At 37.1% G+C, this 22,737-nt stretch overlaps 1 protein-coding gene across 2 annotated transcripts in view; it reads left to right on the top strand.

Moving 5' to 3' along the window:
• atp2a3 (ATPase sarcoplasmic/endoplasmic reticulum Ca2+ transporting 3) overlaps positions 1 to 22,737 on the top strand; it is a 100,528-nt gene that overhangs the window by 39,825 nt on the left and 37,966 nt on the right. For both annotated transcript variants that reach the window (XM_087253580.2, XM_087253579.2), the window contains exons 4-8: positions 29 to 133; positions 2,811 to 2,949; positions 12,623 to 12,703; positions 12,802 to 12,887; positions 17,433 to 17,897. In XM_087253580.2, coding sequence (XP_087109706.1) covers positions 29 to 133; positions 2,811 to 2,949; positions 12,623 to 12,703; positions 12,802 to 12,887; positions 17,433 to 17,897 — 876 coding nt within the window. The remainder of the gene's footprint in view (positions 1 to 28; positions 134 to 2,810; positions 2,950 to 12,622; positions 12,704 to 12,801; positions 12,888 to 17,432; positions 17,898 to 22,737) is intronic.

A 22,737-nucleotide genomic window follows, 5' to 3' on the forward strand; every position in this document is an offset into this window, starting at 1 on the left:
AGTAATTTATTTGCTGTTTGTTTATCAGGTGTTGGCACTGTTTGAGGAGGGGGAGGAGTCCACCACAGCTTTCGTGGAGCCTATTGTCATCTTGCTCATTCTGGTGGCCAACGCAGTCATTGGAGTCTGGCAGGTGGGTGTGGGTGTGTGTGGGGGGCCATGTAGAAATTCAACAAATGGTCATATCTATCTTCTCAATGAGTAATGTCAGGACAGCAGCTCTGCTTGTTCTGTATTATATGTACTTCTGCATCTACTGTCGTCTGTTCCTAACCATGACAAATGATTATCGGGTTTGCAGGTTTGTTTGTTTTTTACTGTGTACATAAGGATGTGTTGTGTAATTACATTCATACCACAATAGCAGGGCCCAAACATAAGCCTGTGTATTTGAGTGTCTATTAGAGCTGCATGGCTAATTGTTAAAGTTCATGCTTTTTATTCAAATGTGCACACTTCTTCCTAATTGGCAATAATTCAGTTGTGTCTATTAAAGAGAATGAAAATCAGGGAGACAGTCAACAAAAGAGTTGTATTTTGCTCTCATTTAGTTAAAAGATTTAAAGTTGACAAAAGTTTTTTTGTTTTCCCCAAAATATATTTATTGGGTTTTGTTATAAATGCAGAACAAAATACCATAAAAAATTTAAAAGTCATATGGTTAAAAATGTAAAATAAATGTGTACATAAATTTAAATAATAACAGTACATAACTAACAAATAATAAATAATAACAATGTTCAATACATATTTTTGTACCTTGCATTTCACAGCTTTCCAGTGTGTTCTGGTTAAACAAATTTTCTAACTGTTGCTGGAATGTAAGACATCTGAACAATACAATAAGACAGCCGCAAGAGTTTGAAAGCTCAAACATCAAAAAATGTTGCATGGTCCATCTGGTTAATAAAGAGTTGAATGGGGGTCTATATTTTATATAAAAAAAATCAAAAAATTGTAATTTTCCTTTAACAGTGTATGTCAGCTTCTCCGTAGCAAGATTGCTAGTCATTTCTTTAATCCACTGGCCACAGGATGGCATTTCTAAAGTTTTTTTTGGTTTTTGTTAAATACAGCACATCCTGTTCATTACAGCCTGTGACTCCTATAATGGAATGCACAAATAAATGGACAGTCATTTGCATATCTACTTGGGCTAAAAATGTGTATGCATGCTCTGTTGCATTTGTAATAACTTTTAAGGTTTTAAAGGAGCTGTAAATGCTTTCCTAAATGTTAGATTTAATGAATTTTGTGTGTAAGTCTCTGGGTGTATGGACTTTTAAATGTCTCGTATGAATCAACGCATTCTGTCATGAACAATTAAACAAAGTGTGTTTTCATAGAATAAAAGACATGCAGATTCATGACTAATTATGAGCTATTAATGTTTCATCAATTACTCAAGGCATTTGCCATGTCAATGTGTGACCTCGTCATAATGTAGATTTCAGTTCCAGAGGACAAAAATAGCACAAACAAGCAAAAATATGTTACAATTTATGTGCTAACATTTAACATGCTTTAATTCTCTCACTCTTAGATATTACATTTTATATTATATTATTATATTATATTATATTATATTATATTATATTATATTATATTATATTATATTATATTATATTATATTATATTATATTATATTAAATTATAATATATTATATCATATCATATTATATCATATTATATTATATTATATTATATTATATTATATTATATTATATTATATTATATTATATTATATTATATTATATTATATTATATTATTCATTTTCTTTTCAGCTCAGTGATGCCCTTCCAGCCGCAACCCAACACTTGGAAACACCCATACACAATTGCATTCTACGGCCAATTTAGGTTTCACTACGGCCAATTTAGCTTATTTAGTTCACCTATACTGCATTTCTTTAGACTTTGGGGGAAACCAGAGCACCCAGAGGAATCTATTATATTATATAATATTATATTATATTATATTATATTATATTATATTATATTATATTATATTATATTATATTATATTATATTATATTATATTATATTTTATTATATTATATTTTATTATATTATATTATTTATTATTACCATTTTTCCATTGTTTTACAACTTATGTCAGAACATTAAACTGTGAAGTAGTTGATTTATTTATTTTGAAAATTTTTATACAGGCTCCTGTTGCCTTATAGAACAATGGCATAAACAGGGGCCAACACTAGTGTAAATCCTTGAAAATGCTTCAATTTTAGTTTAGGTTTTTTAGGTTTTTAAAGTGCTTAGATTTTGAATAAAATGCTTTTTGAAATAAAAGTGTAATTGTGTTGCTGTCATAGTAGTTTCTTCCTAAATGGGTTAAAAAAATGAATTATTTATACAATAGCTATTGCATAAAATGAAATCTCTGGAGTCTGTGCTGTTTTGATCTTGATCTAGCTGTCTTTTTGTCCTGCTCCCTTTGGATAATATCTACAAACAAAATTCATGGATATTAACACTTTTTAAACTTTTAAGCTAAATTATGAAATTATTATAAAAGATGACACATTTAAGATGAGTAAATTATATTTTAGTGAGTAAAGTAAATTGTCTGGCCAGCATACCATCAAAAATTGTCTTTGGAATATACGTATATATCTTTTGCTATAGAATACTACAGTCTGATATAATATGACGAAGTACTGTATGTATATGAATGTACAGTAAATATGTAATTTGCCTTGCTTGTAAAGTGCTGGAAAAAATAATACAGATTAAATATATACTGTGTGTTTTTGCTGATACCCTTTGTGTGGATTTATGTATGTTCTCAGGAGCGAAATGCAGAGAATGCCATCGAAGCTCTAAAAGAGTACGAGCCAGAGATGGGCAAAGTTTACCGCATGAACCGCACGGCCGTCCAGAGGATCAAAGCTCGAGACATCGTGCCCGGAGATATTGTGGAGATTTCTGGTAGGTTTGGACCTCTTTCTAGTTGTCCCGTTCTTTCTCATGGGTTTCCCCCTACAGCACTCTCTCTCACTCTCTGTCTCTCCATTTAAACTTCGTCTGCTCACAGTCTCATCCTTTGTGTAAGGAGAACAGCAGCCTCCAGCTTGTGTCCTGTGGAGGTTTCTGCTGAAAATTTGCCCAAGAGGTTAGGTATAATACTCAGCGGAGGTGGTCTGGTGCTTCTTTTTTTTCTGTCTTTCTTCCAGTCATCTCCACCTCTCGCCATACCCAAAACACACAAACACAGGCTGCTGTTTTCCCCCAGTCATCCTATTGGCGTATGTGTGGCTGCCCAGAGTGTGTGTTTGTGTGCGTTATACTGCAGCTCTTTGCCCTGAACGAGAGCCCTTCAGTGTGTGTGTGTGTGTGTTTGTGGGCTTCTTGCCAAAAACTTGAAAGCAGAGCAGGAATATCCCAGACTGTGTTACGTAAGTGACTTTCCTGTGACTATGAGATTGGCAAGCAGAGACATGCAGGAAAAAACCTGAATGTGCTCATATTCTGTTCATTGTATACCAACCTGATTATTGTACACTCTTTTACTTTTTCTCTCTCACGTCTTGTTGAAATATATAGCCTTCTCTTTTTATACTGTCAGCCGCACTGTTTTTCACTTCCTTGTAAGCGCAGGTTTGTCCTTGTTTCCTCACATACACACATGCCAATATACAGTATATGCAGACCAGTTTGGGGGTTTAATGTGTTATAAGTAACCCACATTATGCAATTATATTACTTTTCCACCGTATTGAGTAATATAACACATTACTTTTAAAAAGTAAGTGATATTATTCCAGTTACTTTTAAGAAAAATATAACACAAGTTACTTTTTACCTTTCTTAATTAGCTTTAAAAATATTCAGAATAAAAATGACCTTAGTCAAGTTGAATCACACACTCATGTTCATCATCAGGTCTCTTTTTTCACAACAGATGAGTCAGAGTACTGTTCTAGTAACGGAACATCTCAGGATATGGATTTATTTCGTGTCAGTGAGGTATCCAGTATGTTTCACGACAACTCTGTTCAATTTAATGAACCTGTTCGACCGGTTCATTTAGAAGATCTGGTTAAAACAAACGATTCATTCGTGAATCGCCCGTCATCACTACAGACAGTCAGAAACAGAAACAATGGCAGGCCAGAGACATTTTTGCAATGGATTCTTGTTATTTTGAACTCATCAAAGAAAAGAAATGGATTGTTGTTAAGTATAGATTGTTTGTTAGTAAAACTCAACTAACAAAACTATATGCAAAGCACTAGACCCGCACCCCACCTTCATCTATGATTGACATCAGTTCACTTTCTCCAGGTAAAACAATTGTTTAGAATAAACTAAATAAATGGTTATTGCTTTTATTGTTAAGGAGATGCAGCATCTGTCTTAACGTTACTGTAGAAGCACCTACCTTTTGTGATATAGTAAGCTTTTTTCTCTTTTGGGAAACGACATGTCATTTTAGTCATGTCATGTCATTTCTTGTTAGTACTCTTGGGCTTTATTGTAATTTTTTATCTCAATGGACAGTAATTTACTTAACTAATAATAACAAAACATATAAACTAGCAAACACATTACATGCTTTCATTAATCTGTATATATAGCATGCATAGCTCTAGTCTCAGAAAGTTCTCAAAATATCATTTTATCCTACATTTTTTAAAGGAAAATAAAGCTGTAGGTTATATACTGTACTGTAGGGGATTGTTAAATGCAGAGCTTCTTTATAAAAAAGTGGAAAAACACCTGCAAGTTCTGAAAGAGATCAGGCCTCAGCCAGGTAAGGAAAAGTAACGCAAAAGTAACTCAAAAGTATTATAACTGAGTAATGCACTTAATTACTTTTTGGGTGGAAAAACTCAGTATTGTAATGCACTACTTTCAAAAGTAACTTTCCACAACGCTGATGCAGACACAGAGATAAAAATAGACCCATTGTCATTCTTGACTTGACCATATCATATCTACACATTTAAATGTGCTAGTCACCGCTTCACAGGCTCCACGTAGCTGCAGTGGGTAGCACAATCACCTCACAGCAAGAAGGTCACTGGTTCGAGCCCCGGCTAGGTCAGTTGCCATTTCTGTGTGGAGTTTGCATGTTCTTCCCATGTTTGCCTGGGTTTCCTCCGGATGCTCTGGTTTCCCCCACAAGTCCAAAAACATGTGGTGTAAGTGGATTAAGTAAGCTAAAATATACGTAGTGTATGTGTGTGAATGAGTGTGTGTTGGATATTTCCCAGTGATTGAAGGGTATCAGCTGCGCAAAACATATGCTGGATAAGTTGGCGGTTCATTCTGCTGTGGCGACCCCAGATTAATAAACTAAGCCGATAAGAAAATGAATGAGTGAGTCACCACTTCACGGTAGTTAGCATTTGCTTCTTTAATCCCCTTCTTGCTAATGATCTCTAGTCTGCATCAGCCAAGTGTGTAGCAGAAGAGAGAAGATGACAATGAGGATCTGTTTTCCACCATGAAAACAAAAAGAATGGAAAAGTAATACCTGTGGTACACCACATGATTTTCCAATTCATGTTTGAGAGCATCCGCATTCATTCAGATACAAGGATGCAGGCACATTGCTGCGTTTGCTTGTGAATGGGAGTGAAAAAGAGGGAGTCACGAAGAGCCTGGTGCGGAGGGAGTGAGAGAGAGCGAGTGTACGGAGAGATGCAGAATGTGTGAGGGAGGCAGAAAGCAGTGTGAGAGCGCGAAAGCGTGAAAGACAGATGAGCGGGAGGGAGAGATAAAAGCAGCGTGATGCAGAGAGAGAGAGACAGGCGGAATTAAAGAGATGCGGATGAGATGTGGGATACATTACCTGTCTTAGCGCAGTGATAACAAGCGGCTCTTTGTTTAGGTGCGCCGTTTGGTCTTTTGTCTTGACAAGCCCACATTCCAGCGGCCAGACGTGCACACTGTCAGACTTCACCCCCTGACACCTATGGGCCATATTACCATGGTAACCGGCCCCAGAGTCCCTCCTGTGCCAAGGTCAAACTGGCAGACATGTGAAGTAACTCAGAATTACTGTCAGTACAGATGTTTCCAGCATCCAGTACGTGTGCTTCCTGAAAGCAAAAATCATGGTTCTCACCATATTTTAGTGTACTTTATCATACAGCGGTGGTGTGTTAATTAGGATTTTGGACCAATGAGAAATAGTTTTGGGTGGAGATGCAGTTTTCAGCATATATAAGTACACCCCTCACAAATCTTTCTTTTAAATTCATATTTTAAGAAGGAAGCTATACAATATTATATTTGTACATATACATTAGATTAGTCAGTACTGAAGCCAAATCTGAACTAACCTAAAAAAAACTAACCAAATTTATATATTGTAGAAAAAATATTGAATACAAATTTTTAGAAGAGGAAAAATCAAGAGAAGCAAAAAAATTACAAATTTAGTTGAAATTTTGTAGGCTGTTATTTATTTTTGGAATATTTTGCTTGAATTTAATTGTATCTTTGTATTATTGTATCTTTCAATTTCTGAATATGTTTGGTGACTAAAATATTATTTTAATAAATATATCTGTTTAATAAATCTGTTTTGTTTAAATGCACCAAAATACATAGCCTATATTCACTGAGAAATGGAGAAAAATATTCATTATTAAAATGATGAGCACTGTACCTGAAATGGAAACTGGAAAAAATGTACCTAGAAAGAATAGCAAATTTTATTTTCATGTAGGAAATGAACTGTATAGTATTCCTAAAACAGGATTCGGATCATCAGAATCTGGGTAAAAAAAACAGATAAAGTTCTAATGAGATTATTATAATTTGGGATTTTCATTTGGTAAGTGAAATAAGGTCTGTTGTAAACCTAATTCAACACTAGTTGAATATTTTATTCTACAACGCCAACGTCAAAACTTTTTTTCTGTAAACTGCTCTACAATGTATTCTTTTTAAATATCTGGGTAAAAAAAAGATTTTTTTTCCCTCTTTGAACACAATGGCTGTCCGAAATCACATAATTCCAAGCTGTATTGTACATTAAAAACAGTATGTAAGCCGAGTAGCAAATCTAAATTCATAGAATTCAAAAAATAGTATGCAAGAAGTACCCGGATGAACTACTACCATCGGCGAGATTCTGAAGTGCGCATCCGATGGACGCTATGCTATACCATGATGCACTGTGGGAGGATTCATGAATGGGAGTGAAATGGGTAAATCACGTGATAATGACAAAATGGCATCCGTAGTACGTCCGTGCTTCACTCATACTACTCACATTCATAATGTATAGAACATACTTTTCTATTGGTCGAGTAGCAAATTCAAATGCAGTATCTACTGAGAAGTAGGCAATTTTTGGACACAGACAATATATTTATTTTGAGAAACATTTATAATATAAAGTAAACATGTCAGCCTAAATAATTCAAATGAATCATTGACTACTGCTATCTTCATTAGATTAAAAAACAAATTTCTCTACAATTTAAAATGGAATCTTTGGATAAAAAAAGGAAATTAAAAAAATTGCACATATACCTTAGGAATGGTTTAACAAACTATTCCAAACTACGGTATACCTTGAAAATGGTTATGGTCCCATGCCTAGTTCTGACGTTATCTATATTAAAGTTCAGGTTCACACAAAACCTAAGTAAGCATAATGCCAAATTAACATGGTCTAAATATTTACCATGTAATATTTTGCACAATTTTTCACATTATAAATGTAAATGTCATCATTAAAAATATAAATGACTGCAAAAGTCAATGTATCTGAAGCAATAACATTGAAAATCCTAGGGCACCCTAGGGCATATGTTGCTGTATAGTCAAACACCAATGGCACGTTGATGGATATTTTTGGATTGCAAATGAGATTTTTGTCATTTTCCCTTTTCCTGAGGCCTTGAGCACTTCCCAGCCCGCTGCACAAAAACGAAACAAGGTGAATTGCTCCGGTGGGATAAGAGTTAGAGGTGTTTCCACTCCAGAAGTCTGTGAGGGTGGAAACAACTGGCACTCTATGCATCTTCTGTATTTTTATTATCATGGGCAATGGGGGAAAAGGAGATGGTTCTGTGGTTTAAGATCCATCACCAGGTTTATAGCCATGAGAATCCACTAACGAGGTGTGGACACATTCACACACACTCCAAACTGCTCCTGCTGAGTTCATTGGTTAGAGTTGTAGCATTTAACAAGTCCTGTTCAGTAGGAAGGAAGCACTGGCAGGTCGGAGATGTTGTCGGGATTGTCTGCTGAAATATTTCTCGATTTCTGTCTAAACCCACTGTGCCGATGACATAATCTTGTTGCTAAGCACTAGCAAACATGCATAAACAAACATGCAACCCAAAAGCCCTGTCACTTTCCCTAGAGGTTGCATGATAATTGCACGTTGGAAAAAGGCACTTGTGAGAACTTTAAATTGGTAACTACAGAAAAAAAAAATCTTTCAAAACAAAGCAACCAAAAATATGACCCGCAGCATTCATTCCCTTCTCTTAGCTGCAACCTCCTTCATTCGTGAGTGGCAATTCCATGTGAACTTTTGGCATGGACCACCACCAAGAGAATTGGAGGTTGGAAAACATCATTCAGCCTTTTGCATGCATGAGTACTATAGATATTTATAGATTATTTACACTTGTAATTTCCAGTCAGCCTAGCATTGTGCCAGTGTTATGATTGTGGTAATCACAGCGTCCGAAATGGAACTTTCCCTTAGCTGTTTCAGAGGCTCAAAAATAACATTCTCAGTTCATTAGAATATCGAAGGAACTAGAATAGGCGGGTACAGAAAGCTTGGAGATTTAGAAAGACACTTTTTTTTTCTTCTCCGTCTCAATAGGATGAGTAAAGGTGACCCAAAGAGTCTGTATTTTTAAAATGAATTCAGTTTAGCCCCATCATCTGTTAGTCATACCCAAAGGCTCTGGGACCGTTTTGATTAGTATTCGCAAATGTCTTGAACTCGCCAGCCTCTGTTATTACACCGTTCAAGTAAGCATGCGTCACCCGCCCTAATCAAGTTTATGCCCGAAGTCCGTGGCGGCCTGTTTCCTGCTATCAGATGCTTGCCATCTACTGTCATAATGTCTGTGTATATTTAGCTCACTTTGCATTGTTCTGGCTTGGTATGGCGAAAAGCTGCTCACATTAGCATTTAGATGGGTTCAGTACCCATTCGAAATGTGGCCGTGTGGGTGGGAGACATTGCTGAGGGGGGAGAGAGAGGGAGCGATAAAATCCAAGAAAGAGAAAAGGAAGGTCTGTCGTTCTGGGAGCGTGAACGGTCTGTCGTTCTGGGTTCCCGCCCGCCGTGCCCTCGCTATCCCCTCTCCCACGCACACACAGCAGCCCCTGATGGGGGTGTTGTCTCCCTCAGCAGAGACCCCAGGAGCTGTTTCTGTGACGTGGGAGGAAGAGAGACTGCATGACTGAGAAATCATGTCCAAAGGGTTGGAATAGAAAGAAAAGAAAAAAAGAGAGAGAGGTGGGGAGAGGGGATCTTTTACTGTACATCTCAGTATTATGCCAGATCCTGCTATTGTGACTAACAAAACAAATGATTGTGCAGCAAAACACACATACATACTGCACAATTAATTGTTTAAATCTCGATTCAAACACCCACACAATGTTATTCCTACATGACAATGATTTGGCCATGTCTATTAAATATTTAACAAGTACTGTATAATCACAGTGGAATATTCAGTTCTGTGATCAGTTTCAGTCTTTAGTGTTTTTAGGCAGTGTTGATATTTATGTGTTTAAAAAAAGTCACAGTATTTCAGAAGTACCTGGAGAAATCTTTTGAGTTCAGATCTAAGCATTATAACGATAGTAGCAATCAAAATACTTAAAAGGGAGCCAAACACACAACACGCTTTTACGTTTCAAAAACGTAAGGTGCACCAAACTGCCTTTCTGTTGACAAGAAAAAAAAAAGTGTGGTGCACTTTTTTATGTCACTAGGCAATGACCAAATCAGCTGCGTATTGTGCATAAGTGTTGCTGTTGATATTGTTATAATTGTAATGTTTAATAATATTGTGATATTCAAGATTTGTAAAGTCATACAGCTCTGGATAACTGGAAACAGCGACTACTAGTCTCTCCTCCATTTTAAAAATCTCCAGAGTCATCTTGACAACACAAGCACTTCTGTCACCTCAGTGGAAATCCCGCCCCTGCTTTCATTGCATTGGAGAATGAAAAAGACGCAAGTGAGCTTCTTCGCTCAGAGTTGACTTAACTGTGAGCGCACAGCCTGCAACGGCAAAAACACGAGGCGCAGCAGTTAAAAGACGAGGCATGCAGGGAGCATAAGCAGTGTGCAAAACTCTCACGATTAGTAAATCATTCAAAAAAGACGCCTCTCAACGAAACAAAACTTGGTCAGTGTGATCGGCCCTATAAGAGCACCTTTTAAAAGTGACTTGACACTAATTTTGGTGAAGATTTTATTAATTATCTTGTTATGCCAGTAGATGGCAACAAGTGAAGTTTATTTTTAAACAAATGTCGAGAGGATCACGTGCTTATGATTGTTCACCGCTGTTCCAACTTTAGCTAATGACTGATTATCCTATCAGGCGATCCTTAACTCACTATAAATAACCAGACTTTTCTCATCTCAATATCTTCGTCTTGAAGAAACCCCCCCACCCAACCCTACTTTCCCTCCTTTCAAACGGGCGTCATGGTGGCCAGCAATTAGTGCTGTTGCCTCACAGCAAGAATGCCCCTGGTTTCATTTCTTTTCAAACCAGACGGCGTTTCTGTGCGGAGTTTGCTCCTTCTCCCCGTGGTCGCGTGGGTTTTCCCCGGGTCCTCCGGTTTCCTCCTACAGTTCAAAAACAAGCACTCTAAACAATTAATCCAAATACTTTAGCTAAACTCTGAGTACACCTTTCAGCATCCATATCTGACACTTAGCTACAACAAGCAAGAGGGGGAGTCATCGAGATCTACCTGAGCTCAAACTCCCCTCTCGCCTTGCACCGGGAGGGAGCCCAGAGCTCGAGGATCCTATAAGCTCAAGGCTCTCTCCCGGGACAGCACGCCAAACTAGCTTTATTAACAATCATCAGCTAAGTGTGAACTCTTGAAATGACTGATAAAAATTGTGTTTGTCATTGAATAATTTGTTAAAAAAGATTCATCCAGAATTACAAGTGAAGTCTGTTAGTGAGTCATTGAATCATTCATTTAAATAGATTTGTTTTTTTTTTTTTCAAATCTATCAAATTTAATTTTTTTTATGTATTGCAGTGAAAGATTTTTGTAAGAATTTCTTAATTATTTTCTTAAGTCTTCAGTTCAAATTCACAATCTTAATATCTTTGTGATTGTAGATTCATCCAGAAGCATGCAGCTCTACTGCCGATATAACTGTTTTTAGGGTCCTGTAAAGAGTCTGATCTTCAACCTTCAGAGCAAAAAGGAAGCATTTTAGCTTTAACACTGTCTGGACCACTCACCCACTATCTGTCTAACAATGTGTTAAAGACTAATGGGAAGGGTGGCTGCTCTCTTGCATGTCTTGCTGCCCCTAGGCACATCATGCTCAGCCCAAGGGTTTAAATGGAGTATAATTATGACACCAAGGCTCTCTAATTGCTGTAAAATGTCCAGTAAGTCCCCCTGCTGCTTCTTCATCCTGGTCCAGGATTTATATGTGGGTCATTATATGAATCCAGCCGCAGGGTTATAGCTAGACATAGAAATTGGAAGTTGTAATAATAATTAACAAAAATGTGCTGTAGATTTAAGCAAATAAATGCAGCCTACTTAAAAATAAATAAAACAAGGTAGTCTTCAAGAATGTTGTATCATGGGTTCTATGAAAATCTCTGGAGCTTTCACTGGAAATATGAAGATTTAGATTCCATGCAGGTGTAGTATACAGTATATGTCGAGAAATCTTTGTTTATTTAATGAAGTTTTGTTTATATTAATACACTGGACTTGTATCATCATTTCTGTGAGCTGTTAATATATTAGTAGATCACTTAAGCGTGTGTGATATATAATGTTTATTGATGCTTTGTCTTGATGTCTTGGGTTGGAAGGATAAAAAAGGTTTATTAAGTCATGCTGACACACAATATCTGCTGCTCATGCAAAACAAAAAGAAAATGACACATATTGACTGATTCTGGCTCATCTTACAAACTTTTCTATCCTGTTGTTGTTTTTTTCTTTTGTATTAAAACCTTTTTTTCTGTTGGACTAAACATGGTGCATGGACCAAATATTGATCATTCTGTGTGTTCTCATCAACTAGGTATCGAACAGTCTCAGGGAGAGAGAGAGAGAGAGAGAGAGCAGCACCAGCTAGCGCTCTCTCTAAATGTCTTTTTTTTGTTTCAGTCATTTTTTCACGTAGCTTAAGGCTTTGTGCCCTAGTAGCTCAGCTTTAATCTATAGTAATTAAGTGTTTACCTTGAAAACAAGAGTTCAAGAACTGCCTTGAATGATTTCCGTTCAGCAATCTGTCTAATTTCCTGTTTATGATTGCAGTTTTGGCACTTTTGGCATATGTCCTACAAACTTTTTTTTGACCTGTCTCACATTCATCAGCAGCACTGGAGTCTGCCTTTTGATGAACCAACTCTCAACTGGTTTTGTTTTCTAGTTGGAGACAAGGTGCCAGCAGATATCAGGATCACTTCAATTAAATCCACCACCCTGAGGGTAGACCAGTCCATCCTCACAGGTACTGTGTGGACATCTCAGATGAACAGTGTTGCATTTCACCTCTCCGTTTTCCGTATCCTTTTATTTAAACCACTTCTGTGTGTATTTTGCTTTTAGGTGAATCTGTGTCTGTTATCAAGCACACTGATCCTGTGCCAGATCCCAGAGCTGTCAATCAAGACAAAAAGAACATGCTGTTTTCTGTAAGCATTTTACTTCCTGTTTTGGGAGGGGAAATATGTGTCAAGTGTATATTAGCATTGTTTATTCATGAATATGTTCAGTGTATCCACTAGGGATTTTCCGATCAGAATTTTTGTAGCCAATACTAAGTACCGATACCTGGTCATGGTGAACGACATATACCAAGTACAGATTCTGATGCTTCATGCTTTATAATGCATAAAGTACATTTTCGCACTAAGTATGATACTTAAGTGGAGATCTCTCCATATTTAAGAGAATAAATGAAGGATGCTGCATAAAATCCCTTAAGCACGTCTCTTTTAACCATTTACTGTAGGTTTAAACATGGTTAGCTTTACAGAACATAATAAATAGCACAGATAAAAAAAATGGCAAAATTTCTTTACTAACAAGGCAGTTTGGAAACATTGCAAATGATAATAGAAGAATTCAACATGTGTCAATCAAGAAAAACTTTGGAGTGCATATGTGATGCATAAGAAGTTGAAAATCTATAAATCCATTACTTACTAAAAGAAAATAGTTCTACAAAGTACTGTTATTTGCAATAAGTAAATTAGAAGAAGTTATATTATTAAATATTCATGTTAAAAATATCATTTAAAAAAGTTTTTAGTAATTTATTTAATACTTCCAGCTGGGTTTTAGTAAACTTGCAATATTGTCAAAAATACAGAACTTTCAGTTCTTATAAGAAAAAAGGCCTAAATACATGCAGAAGCGGCTGCACTGCATGTACTGTATAACCCAGATGCTCATGTGCATCTTCTTCGACTTGTAAACGCATAAACAAACATTTGTGGTCAGTTCATGAGATCGGCGAGTACACATTGAGTCATTAAATGTGATTATCAGCGATAGCGATCCTCTGGCCGATCAATTGGAGCATCCCTAGTACCCACCTTTAGTTTTGTCAGGAGAAGGGCATTATATATTAGGATATGGCTGGGCGATTTGCCCTAAATCCAAAGTTTTTATTAATTGAATGTTTTAACTTGATTACGATAAACGATTATTTAATTTATTCATTTAACTTTTTTGCCTTTATAGTTCACTGATACGTTTTGCACAATAAATATGCTCACATATTACAAGTGAGAGATATTTGAGTGAAGGGTGCATTACTTGATTTAAAAATAATTGAAGGAAACACACCATCTACTATCTATGATTATTTATCGAACATCAATGTTTGCCTGAAACATTTCCTAAAACCAGCAGTCACAGATTAATAACTTGCACTTTTGGAAACAAAATTAATTATTTTTATAGGTGGGCATAGATTATTTTTTAAAATCTAGATTAATTTCACTGTAATGTGGAATTAATCTAGATTAAAATTAATCATTTGATTTCTGCCGAAGGCATTCAGATCATGTGTGCTACCCAAATAATGACTAAAAGTAAGTCTTTGAAAACGGGTTTCTCAAGCCAGGTGGTGCATTAGACTAGGGGCTTATTTCTGGTTTCCAAAATGCATCACAAACTCCTTGAGAAACTGGTCTACTATGGTACTTGGAAATGAAAATAAATTATGTTCAATACGATGTACTTGTGTTTACTAACTGTTTATTCCGCTAAACATGATTTTTTTTACCATAGGCCTACATATGCTTCAAACAGTGATTTTTAATTACCTTAATCCGACTAAAGCCATAACTGGACTAAACAGAAATGGAATTAAGACATGGAGTATGCATAAATAGTGGCATTATTGGAGTAAATACCGCAATCAAACTATTACTGTCATGTAGGACTTTTTTTTTTGCCATATTTTCCGACACACGTGGCTGTCAGTAAAGGACCGCACACACACACACACACACATACACACACACATCGCAAAATGCGTTTGTTTTTTTCTTTCCATTTAGCGTGCGTTATTCATGTCTATAACACTCTCACTAGTCCTTACTCATTATTTGCGTCTAATACCCCAGCTTGTCACGGGGGCATGAATGAAATGTTCATGAGTTAAAGTAAAACTGCTGAACTGCAGCTAAAGTCACTCAAAATTACAGGAAACCCATACCTAAAGTATTTCATGTAAACACCTTGATTATATTATTGTATATTAAGGCAAATAACTAGATTACCGATGTCCATGTAAGCGTAGTCAGTAGTGTCTTTGAAGTAAGGGAAAGATCCAGAAGGGCATCTTGCTGATTTGATTCAGAAGGGCACTTTTTTATCAGACGGCTCACTGGTCAGGTATACATCCGCGCTAAAATGTCCAGATCAAAGCCATCATAGCTTGCGTAGAATAGACCCAGCTCCCAACCCAACATCGAGAATAGATTAACGGCAATATTTTTTTTTAAGTCTTGCGTTAACGCACTTTAACGCTGTTAACGGCCCACCATTAATTATTTTCAATGTTTTTCACATTAAAAGTAGAAAATAAGCAGTATCTCTTCTAAATAAAATAAGTCTTGTACATATATCCTGTGGATAATATTTTAAGCAGTGCATTACTTGAATCTTCTGTCAACAGATATTTTTATGTGTTACACCCCGTCTAGGGGTAAGGATGCAATATGAAAGAGAAGACTGCACACACAATGCTGCTTAAGAAAGTATATAGCGATTTTATTTACACAATCATTTTTCTAAACAAAATTTGTCTTTTTTTTCAACTTCAGAAGCTGACCAGGCCAAAAAAATTAACAAAACAAGCTTAATTCAAATTCCCTCTAACTTCACTATTTTCAGGAAAAGAAAAGAAAATACACTTCATTACCTAACTCCCTTGTCCACAAAAACAATCAATAAAAAGAAGGTACAAAAGAAAATGGCGTCAGGCTCCATACTTACTAATGTACAAATATTAACAGCAAACAAATCCAAAAAGGGCAAAACAACAGAATAGTTCGTTAACAGGCAGAGGTCAGTTGCAGTAGCTATGTTTCCATCCAAAAATACAAATTAACTTAATGCGCAAAAACTTTTAACACATAAAAGACGTGCGACTAAAGCATCGTGTCCATTTAACGAGTCAAAGCGAACAAAAATGTCACTTCCTGACTATCTGGGACCAAATATCAACAGTAAAAATGAAATTTGCTGCAGTAGGAGAAGCTGCGTCAATCTTTTCTTCATTTAATAAATAACTTGCAGTAGACGTGAGGTGGCATTTGAAGGCGTCAGACATGGAGCACAGTTGCTCTTGATTCTGGAGGTAATTAATAATATAATAACACTAACACTGAAACGGTTACAGCATTTTTGAATGACCAAAACAAGATTTTAGGTGATTTACAGTGTGCTCAGCCACTGGTTTGTCCATTCGCACATATTTTTATCATTACATGATCTCCTATAACAAAATCAAATTACCTTTTTTAATACGCATACTGGAAATTGTTTGGTAAAAGTGTTCTCAGTTTATGTGCATTCTTTCTTATTGAATATAAAGTTTATCCTATTCAGTTATCCGTATATGTTTTTTATCCGCATTTTCAAAATGAATGTACATTTTGGCGTTTCCATCAGTTTTTTATGCGCATATGCAAAATGTGCATAAAAATAGGTGGATGGAAACAAAGCTGATGACAAAAAACAACTAATGCACTAAATACTGTGACAGAGTTTCCTCAGATACATAAACTCCAATTCAATAAATCACACTAACACACAAAATTTCTTTCTATGAAATTCAACACACCACTACCAAATAATAAATACATTTTACTGTAATGGAAAATATGCCGTCTCAAGGCATCTCTGGTGCAGCTTTTAAGCATTTGCATAGTGCAAACTTGTGATGTGTAGTTGATGTGTAGTTAATTTTTTTGAGAGGTGTGTGCAAAGGCTGCACCGGACAATACCCATGCATTAGATGCAAACGTTTAAATCAGCCTTAACAGAGCTGGGTCACTTGACTCCACATGCGGTAGGGAAAGTAATTGAAAAAATTTACCTTAAAAAATTTAACCGATTACAATTTCTGAATGACGATTTCGATTACTTTCCGATTAATTGTCCAACCCTACTGTAGGATATAGTAAGACAGCAGTATTCTGTCCGTGCACTCAGTCTTAACATACTCTTCCTGTTTGTGTCCATTTGCAGTCACTGAGACACTCTTAAGTAGGCATGCATTTGTCTTCTCTAAATCCACTTAGTTTGCGGTAACATCATCTGAGCATAGGGAACACCTCAGGTGACGTTATGGCTTAGAGAGTGATAGTAAATGCAGTCTGTCTGTTTTCTTCTTTAGTCTTTTCAAATAAGCTGTATATCGCCCACATTTATAGTCCAGCTTTATGCATTTTCCATAACATTGTGGTAATGAAAGATGTAGTTTCCTATTAGGGCAAAATGTCCCTAATGACATTATGGCCAGCTCCACACAAGTCAATGGTTTTTCCAAGCTGCATTTTATAAAATTATATGGGATGAAGGAACTTGTGATGCTGCTGCTGTTGTTGTTTCCAAGACTGCAAAAGTGTAAATTTAGACCTGAAAGGTCTTTTTTGGAGGCTTTGTTCCATTTCAGAATGTACGTGCTTATTTGTGCATCTGCTCATGTTTTCCGAAAGGGCACAAACATCGCTGCAGGCCGGGCAATCGGTGTCGTCGTCTCCACTGGGGTTTCCACCGAAATCGGCAAGATCCGTAACCAGATGGCGGCAACAGAGCAGGAGAAGACCCCACTGCAGCAGAAGCTGGATGAGTTTGGTCAACAGCTCTCCAAGGTCATCTCGCTCATCTGCATTGCCGTCTGGGTCATTAACATTGGCCATTTTGCTGACCCAGTCCACGGCGGGTCCTGGATCCGAGGTGCCATCTACTACTTCAAGATTGCTGTGGCCTTGGCAGTAGCAGCCATCCCAGAGGGTTTGCCAGCTGTCATCACCACCTGTCTGGCACTGGGCACCCGTCGCATGGCCAAGAAAAATGCCATTGTCCGTTCACTGCCCTCGGTGGAGACGCTGGGATGCACCTCCGTTATCTGTTCAGACAAGACTGGGACCCTGACAACCAACCAGATGTCTGTCTGCAGGGTAAGTGATGTGGCTGTTCCAGCTAGACACAGAGATGCTGTCTCATTCAGCATCGGAACTGATGTCTGCGGGCAGATTTCAATTTTTATGTCTGATCCGATGACATTGTCATTTTTCATTTTGTTTTTCACTGAAATATGGTACTATGTGAGCTTTCTTTTAATATAGATCTTAAAAGCACAGATTTAGAACTAGGTGATTTATTGTGTGCTTTAACCAGAGCCAGAACTTTCAAATCGTCATGAGCCACTGGAGATTCCAAAATCATGATCCATGTGAGGAATCCCCCCTTTTATATACATAAAAAAATCAAAAGAGACCCTTGAGGCCAGAGAGAGTCATGCTAATTCCTTTTATACCACATCTCAGGATTCTTTCCCACTGATTCCAGACCCGTGTGTAGGTCTTTACTGTGGTTTGTGGAGCACTGGCAGGTGGGTTTCACAGGCCTGAATATTACAGTGGTGTTTACCGTCAGAGCAGGTCTTTGATGCTGTGCCAGAGCCTCTCATACAGAGCTGAGTGATGCAACAGCAGCAGCTTTCTCTGGCTGCCATATGGAGAGCAGAGAAACACATCAGGCACAACACAAGAGGTGAGAGAGACAGAGAGAGAAAGAGTTGGAACTACTAGCCTAGTTGGATGCTAAATAGCAGTCCAGAACCAGTTCAAAGATTCAGCTGCACTCTGAAATTAAGTAATGTTTAGAGACCATAAAGATTTAAGCTTGTATTTATTCATTTACTCCTACAGTGGTAATTTCCAGGTTATGAAATCACTTTGGATTTACAGCTGCTGTTTGAAAGACTTTTTGGCACAACTGGAGGTGCATGGAATGCTGTCATAAACACTTTGAATTATTATTTAATTATGACAGCTTTAAATCTAATCTTGATTATTTAATAGTGCAGAGACATACTCTACCGCTCAAAAGTTTGAGGTATGTTCGATTTTTACAAATCTTTTGAAAGAGGTCTCTTATACTCGTCTATATGTTTTGTATTTATTCATAGTAACATGTTTAATTTTAGGGGGTCATGGTGACACAGTGGGTAGCACGATCGCCTCACAGCAAGTAGATTCCTGGTTCGAGCCCAGGCTGGATCAGTTGGCGTTTCTGTGTGGAGTTGGCATGTTCTCCACGTGTTCGCTTGGGTTTCCTCCGGGTGCTCAGGTTCCCCCCACAGTCCAAAGCCATGCGCTATAGGTGAATTGAATAAACTAAATTGGCCGTAGTGTATGTGTGTGAATGTGAGAGTGAATGGGTGTTTCCCAGTGTTGGGTTGTGGCTGGAAGGGCATTCAATGCGTAAAACATATGTTGGATAAGTTGGTGTGTCATTCCGCTGTGGTGATCCCTGATTAATAAAGAGACTAAGCCAAAAAGAGAATGAATGTTTAATTATTTTCATATTTCAACTGTGGTGTTTCATATTTTTGTCAGAATAGATTTTTTTTGTAATATTATAAACATATTTACTGCCACTTTTAATCTTTACTTAATAAATGTATTAATTTCTTTCTAGTAGCTTGGTTACTCAGAATATCGCAAGCACTGTAGCCGTTTCAATATTGTCTCAGCATATAGTGGAAGTTTAGGACAGGACTACATATTTGTCCAATGGCAGTCAGGCAAAGTGTTTGGGAAACTGGTGTGAAAACAGTCATTATTTTAATGCTTCTAATGGTGCGGAAAGTACACACTTCATCTTGAAGCTATAATCCAAGTGTTGATCTGGTTTACCCAAACACACCCTTAAGCACTACAACCAAACTGTAGGCTTGCTTTCTATGGAATTCGATTTTCTCAGTATTCGTATCTATAAATAAGTGTTTGTGTTGACATGAATATACAGTACATATTCAGATAGGTGTGTGTGTGATGCAAAACAACACACCTTACAGCACAAACAAGAACAGCTTGTATTTAATATATGTATACTTTTGTCTCTTTAGGTGTTACTCAGTCCTAGAGGCTGTTCTGGTTATTGATTAGCTTATTTACTCCGTGTAGAAGGAGACTTGACAATGCTACCTGCATTATTCACCAGCATTCTGGGTTTGAGTTGCTGGTGTAGATCCATTCATAAGTGCCATTGAATAGTATAGAGTGCTCTGTTCCCTTTTATGTTGTTGCTTCAAAAACATGTTGGCATCCTCCATGTGAAAGTCACTCTGAAACACTCAAGGACACTTAAGGTGAACGTGCACGCTTGTACGCAATGGAAAATCCTAGACTTGTACAGACAGGCCGGCAGGACACGATTGCAGCATATTTTGCATTATATTCTCATGCCGCAGAGGACGCGAATCCATTAAACCACTCAGATAGATCCGTTTACAGTCACGCAAGACTTGGTTATCGGTTCACCCAATGACATGGTCAGAGTTTAGGCCATAGCTTTTTATAGCACCGGTTTGTCCCTGTGTGTTTTATGCCTGTGTTATTTCAAAAGCAGGCTTCAGGAAGTTTTGGAGAATGAATTCTTTGTTTTCTTTCCACCGTCTGCACTTCTCCCACCCTTTTTCATTCATTTATCAGGCTCCTTGCATCTCCCGCTTCCAGTTTTGTGACCTTTATGGTTTCAATTGGAAAATCATGATTGCAATATTGAGGTCATACCACCTTTTTTCTCTCCCCTTTTATGCTGCACACATTCATACGAAGCCCTTAGCATTATTTGCTATTATTATTTGCATTGTGAGCTATTCCAGTGTTTTTATTAAGGTTTAATTTTGTCCAGTGGTCAGGGATGGTCTCTTTTTTTGCAGTGGCTACATGCATATAGTACATGTGTATGTTGAACATCCGTCTTTGTGTGTGTACTTGAAGTCTCTCCTGTGTTTAACAGCAGGGTGTTCCCTCTGTTCAGAGGCTGCTTAATTCCCTGCAAGTGCCGGGAACCTTCCGGAAAGAGTCCCACTGTTCTGGAGTAAATATTTACTCACTCCGCAACCCTGATCCCAGACCTGTGATGAACAGAGCTCAAACATTAAAGGCGAGCGATGTAGTCAAACACCACAACGTTCAATTTACTCTGCACTTGAGCAGTGATGACTGTTTCCTGGACACAGATTATACATCCTGTTCAGGGAGATCCTCGATTAAAACACACTTTCAAATTAAGAAACTTCATTAGTTTCTTGGAAACTAAAACTACTTAGTTTCTGTTACAACCAACACATTTTGTTAAAAAAGTATGCTTTTTTAGGTGGCACTGTGACTCAGTAGTTAGCACTGTTGTCTCACAGCGAAAAGGTTGCTGGTTCGAGTCCTGGCTGGGCCAGTTGGCATTTCTGTGTGGAGTTTGCATATTCTCCCCTTCTTCACGTGTTTCCTCTGGGTACTCCAGTTTCCCTCAGTCCAAAGACATTTGCTGTAGGTGAAATGAATAAACTAAATTGGCCGTAGTGTATAAGTGTGTATGGGTGTTTCCCAGTACTGGGTTGCGGCTGGAAAGGCATCCATTGCGTATAACAGATACTGGAATAGTTAGCGGTTCAATCCGCTGTGGCGACTTCTGAAATAGAGACTAAGCCAAAGAAAAATGAATGAATGAAATAATGTTTGTATGCTTTTCTAATATTTAATTACTTTTTTGTAGCTTTTTTTTGGCTGCATTTACACTGCAGATCTGGTTAGTCAATTCCAATTTTGTGACTGCATCTTATTTTTTGTTTTTTAAAAGTGATTCGTATCCGATTGTCTGCATTTACACTGCACACAGCAAAGGTGCAATGACTAAGAAAAAAGAGTGGGTGCTGACTGACAGCTAATAATAAAAGAGTGCCCTTTTCTTCGTTCCTGTATTTCATCTGTTTGCAGGGTTTCATTTTTTTTTAAATTCTTTTGGACAAGTTGTTTTACTATAGTTTATGACTGAAAAGTTCTCATTTAGCCATATTTTTTTTTAATCTAGGCCTTTTTAAACCAGTAGGCATCTTAATGTGATGTCCATGGCGTGATCTATGCAGGATGCAACAGTTTTATATTAGTTTATATTAGTTACATGGCGTATAATGTGCTCTCTCGCTCTCATTAGCATGCTTAAATACTTGTGCTACATGACAATATAAAAGCTTTTTTAGTTATTGTGTATGAGATTTAAGGTTTGCGACTCTGCTGAAGTCTGTTCTGAAATGAAAGCGTCAGACTTGACATCATTCTCTATAGTTTTTAATGACACGTGATTCGCATTGACAGGTGAAATCAGATCTACCTGCTTACACTGCAGATACAAGGGCATGGATCAGATTCATATTGGATAGATTTTCACATTTGAACAAAGAATTAATCTGATTTGAGTAAATCAGAATCCATGTGATTTTTTTTTTTTCCTGCTTACACGTACATGGACCGTATTCACTCTGTGCCACATGGGTGTAACAAATTGGAATTGAGTCACTTGAACCCGGCAGTGTAAATGCAGCCTTTGATTTATACAAATTTCAAAAGAACAAATGTTATGTGAAGTTTTTTATTTTTTTCAATTTAACGCTCTTTCGGACATTCTGTTGATCAAAAGTAACTCATCATAGATTCTTAAAGCAGAATGTATATTCAAAGTTTGTTTATTTAATAACTATATTGTCACCTAAAAAACTAAAAAGTGCAGTGGTATTTGTAAAATACTTGTGATTTGGTTTTTTAACAGTAGGGGGGACAATAAATATAAAATTTCTTTCGAGCATTTTTTTTGAAGGGGATACAAATAATACAGCCGAATTGTACTAATAAAGATATGTCCCCACAGTTAAAAATGGTTTTATCATAATTTATTTTTTGCATTGTTTGTTGTGTTGTTTACAGTCAACAGACTGACTTCTGAAGCAGAATAAAT

This window comes from Danio rerio, chromosome 5 (genome assembly GCF_052040795.2).
Source record: "Danio rerio strain M-AB ecotype USA chromosome 5, GRCz13ab, whole genome shotgun sequence".
Lineage (NCBI taxonomy): Eukaryota > Metazoa > Chordata > Actinopteri > Cypriniformes > Danionidae > Danio > Danio rerio.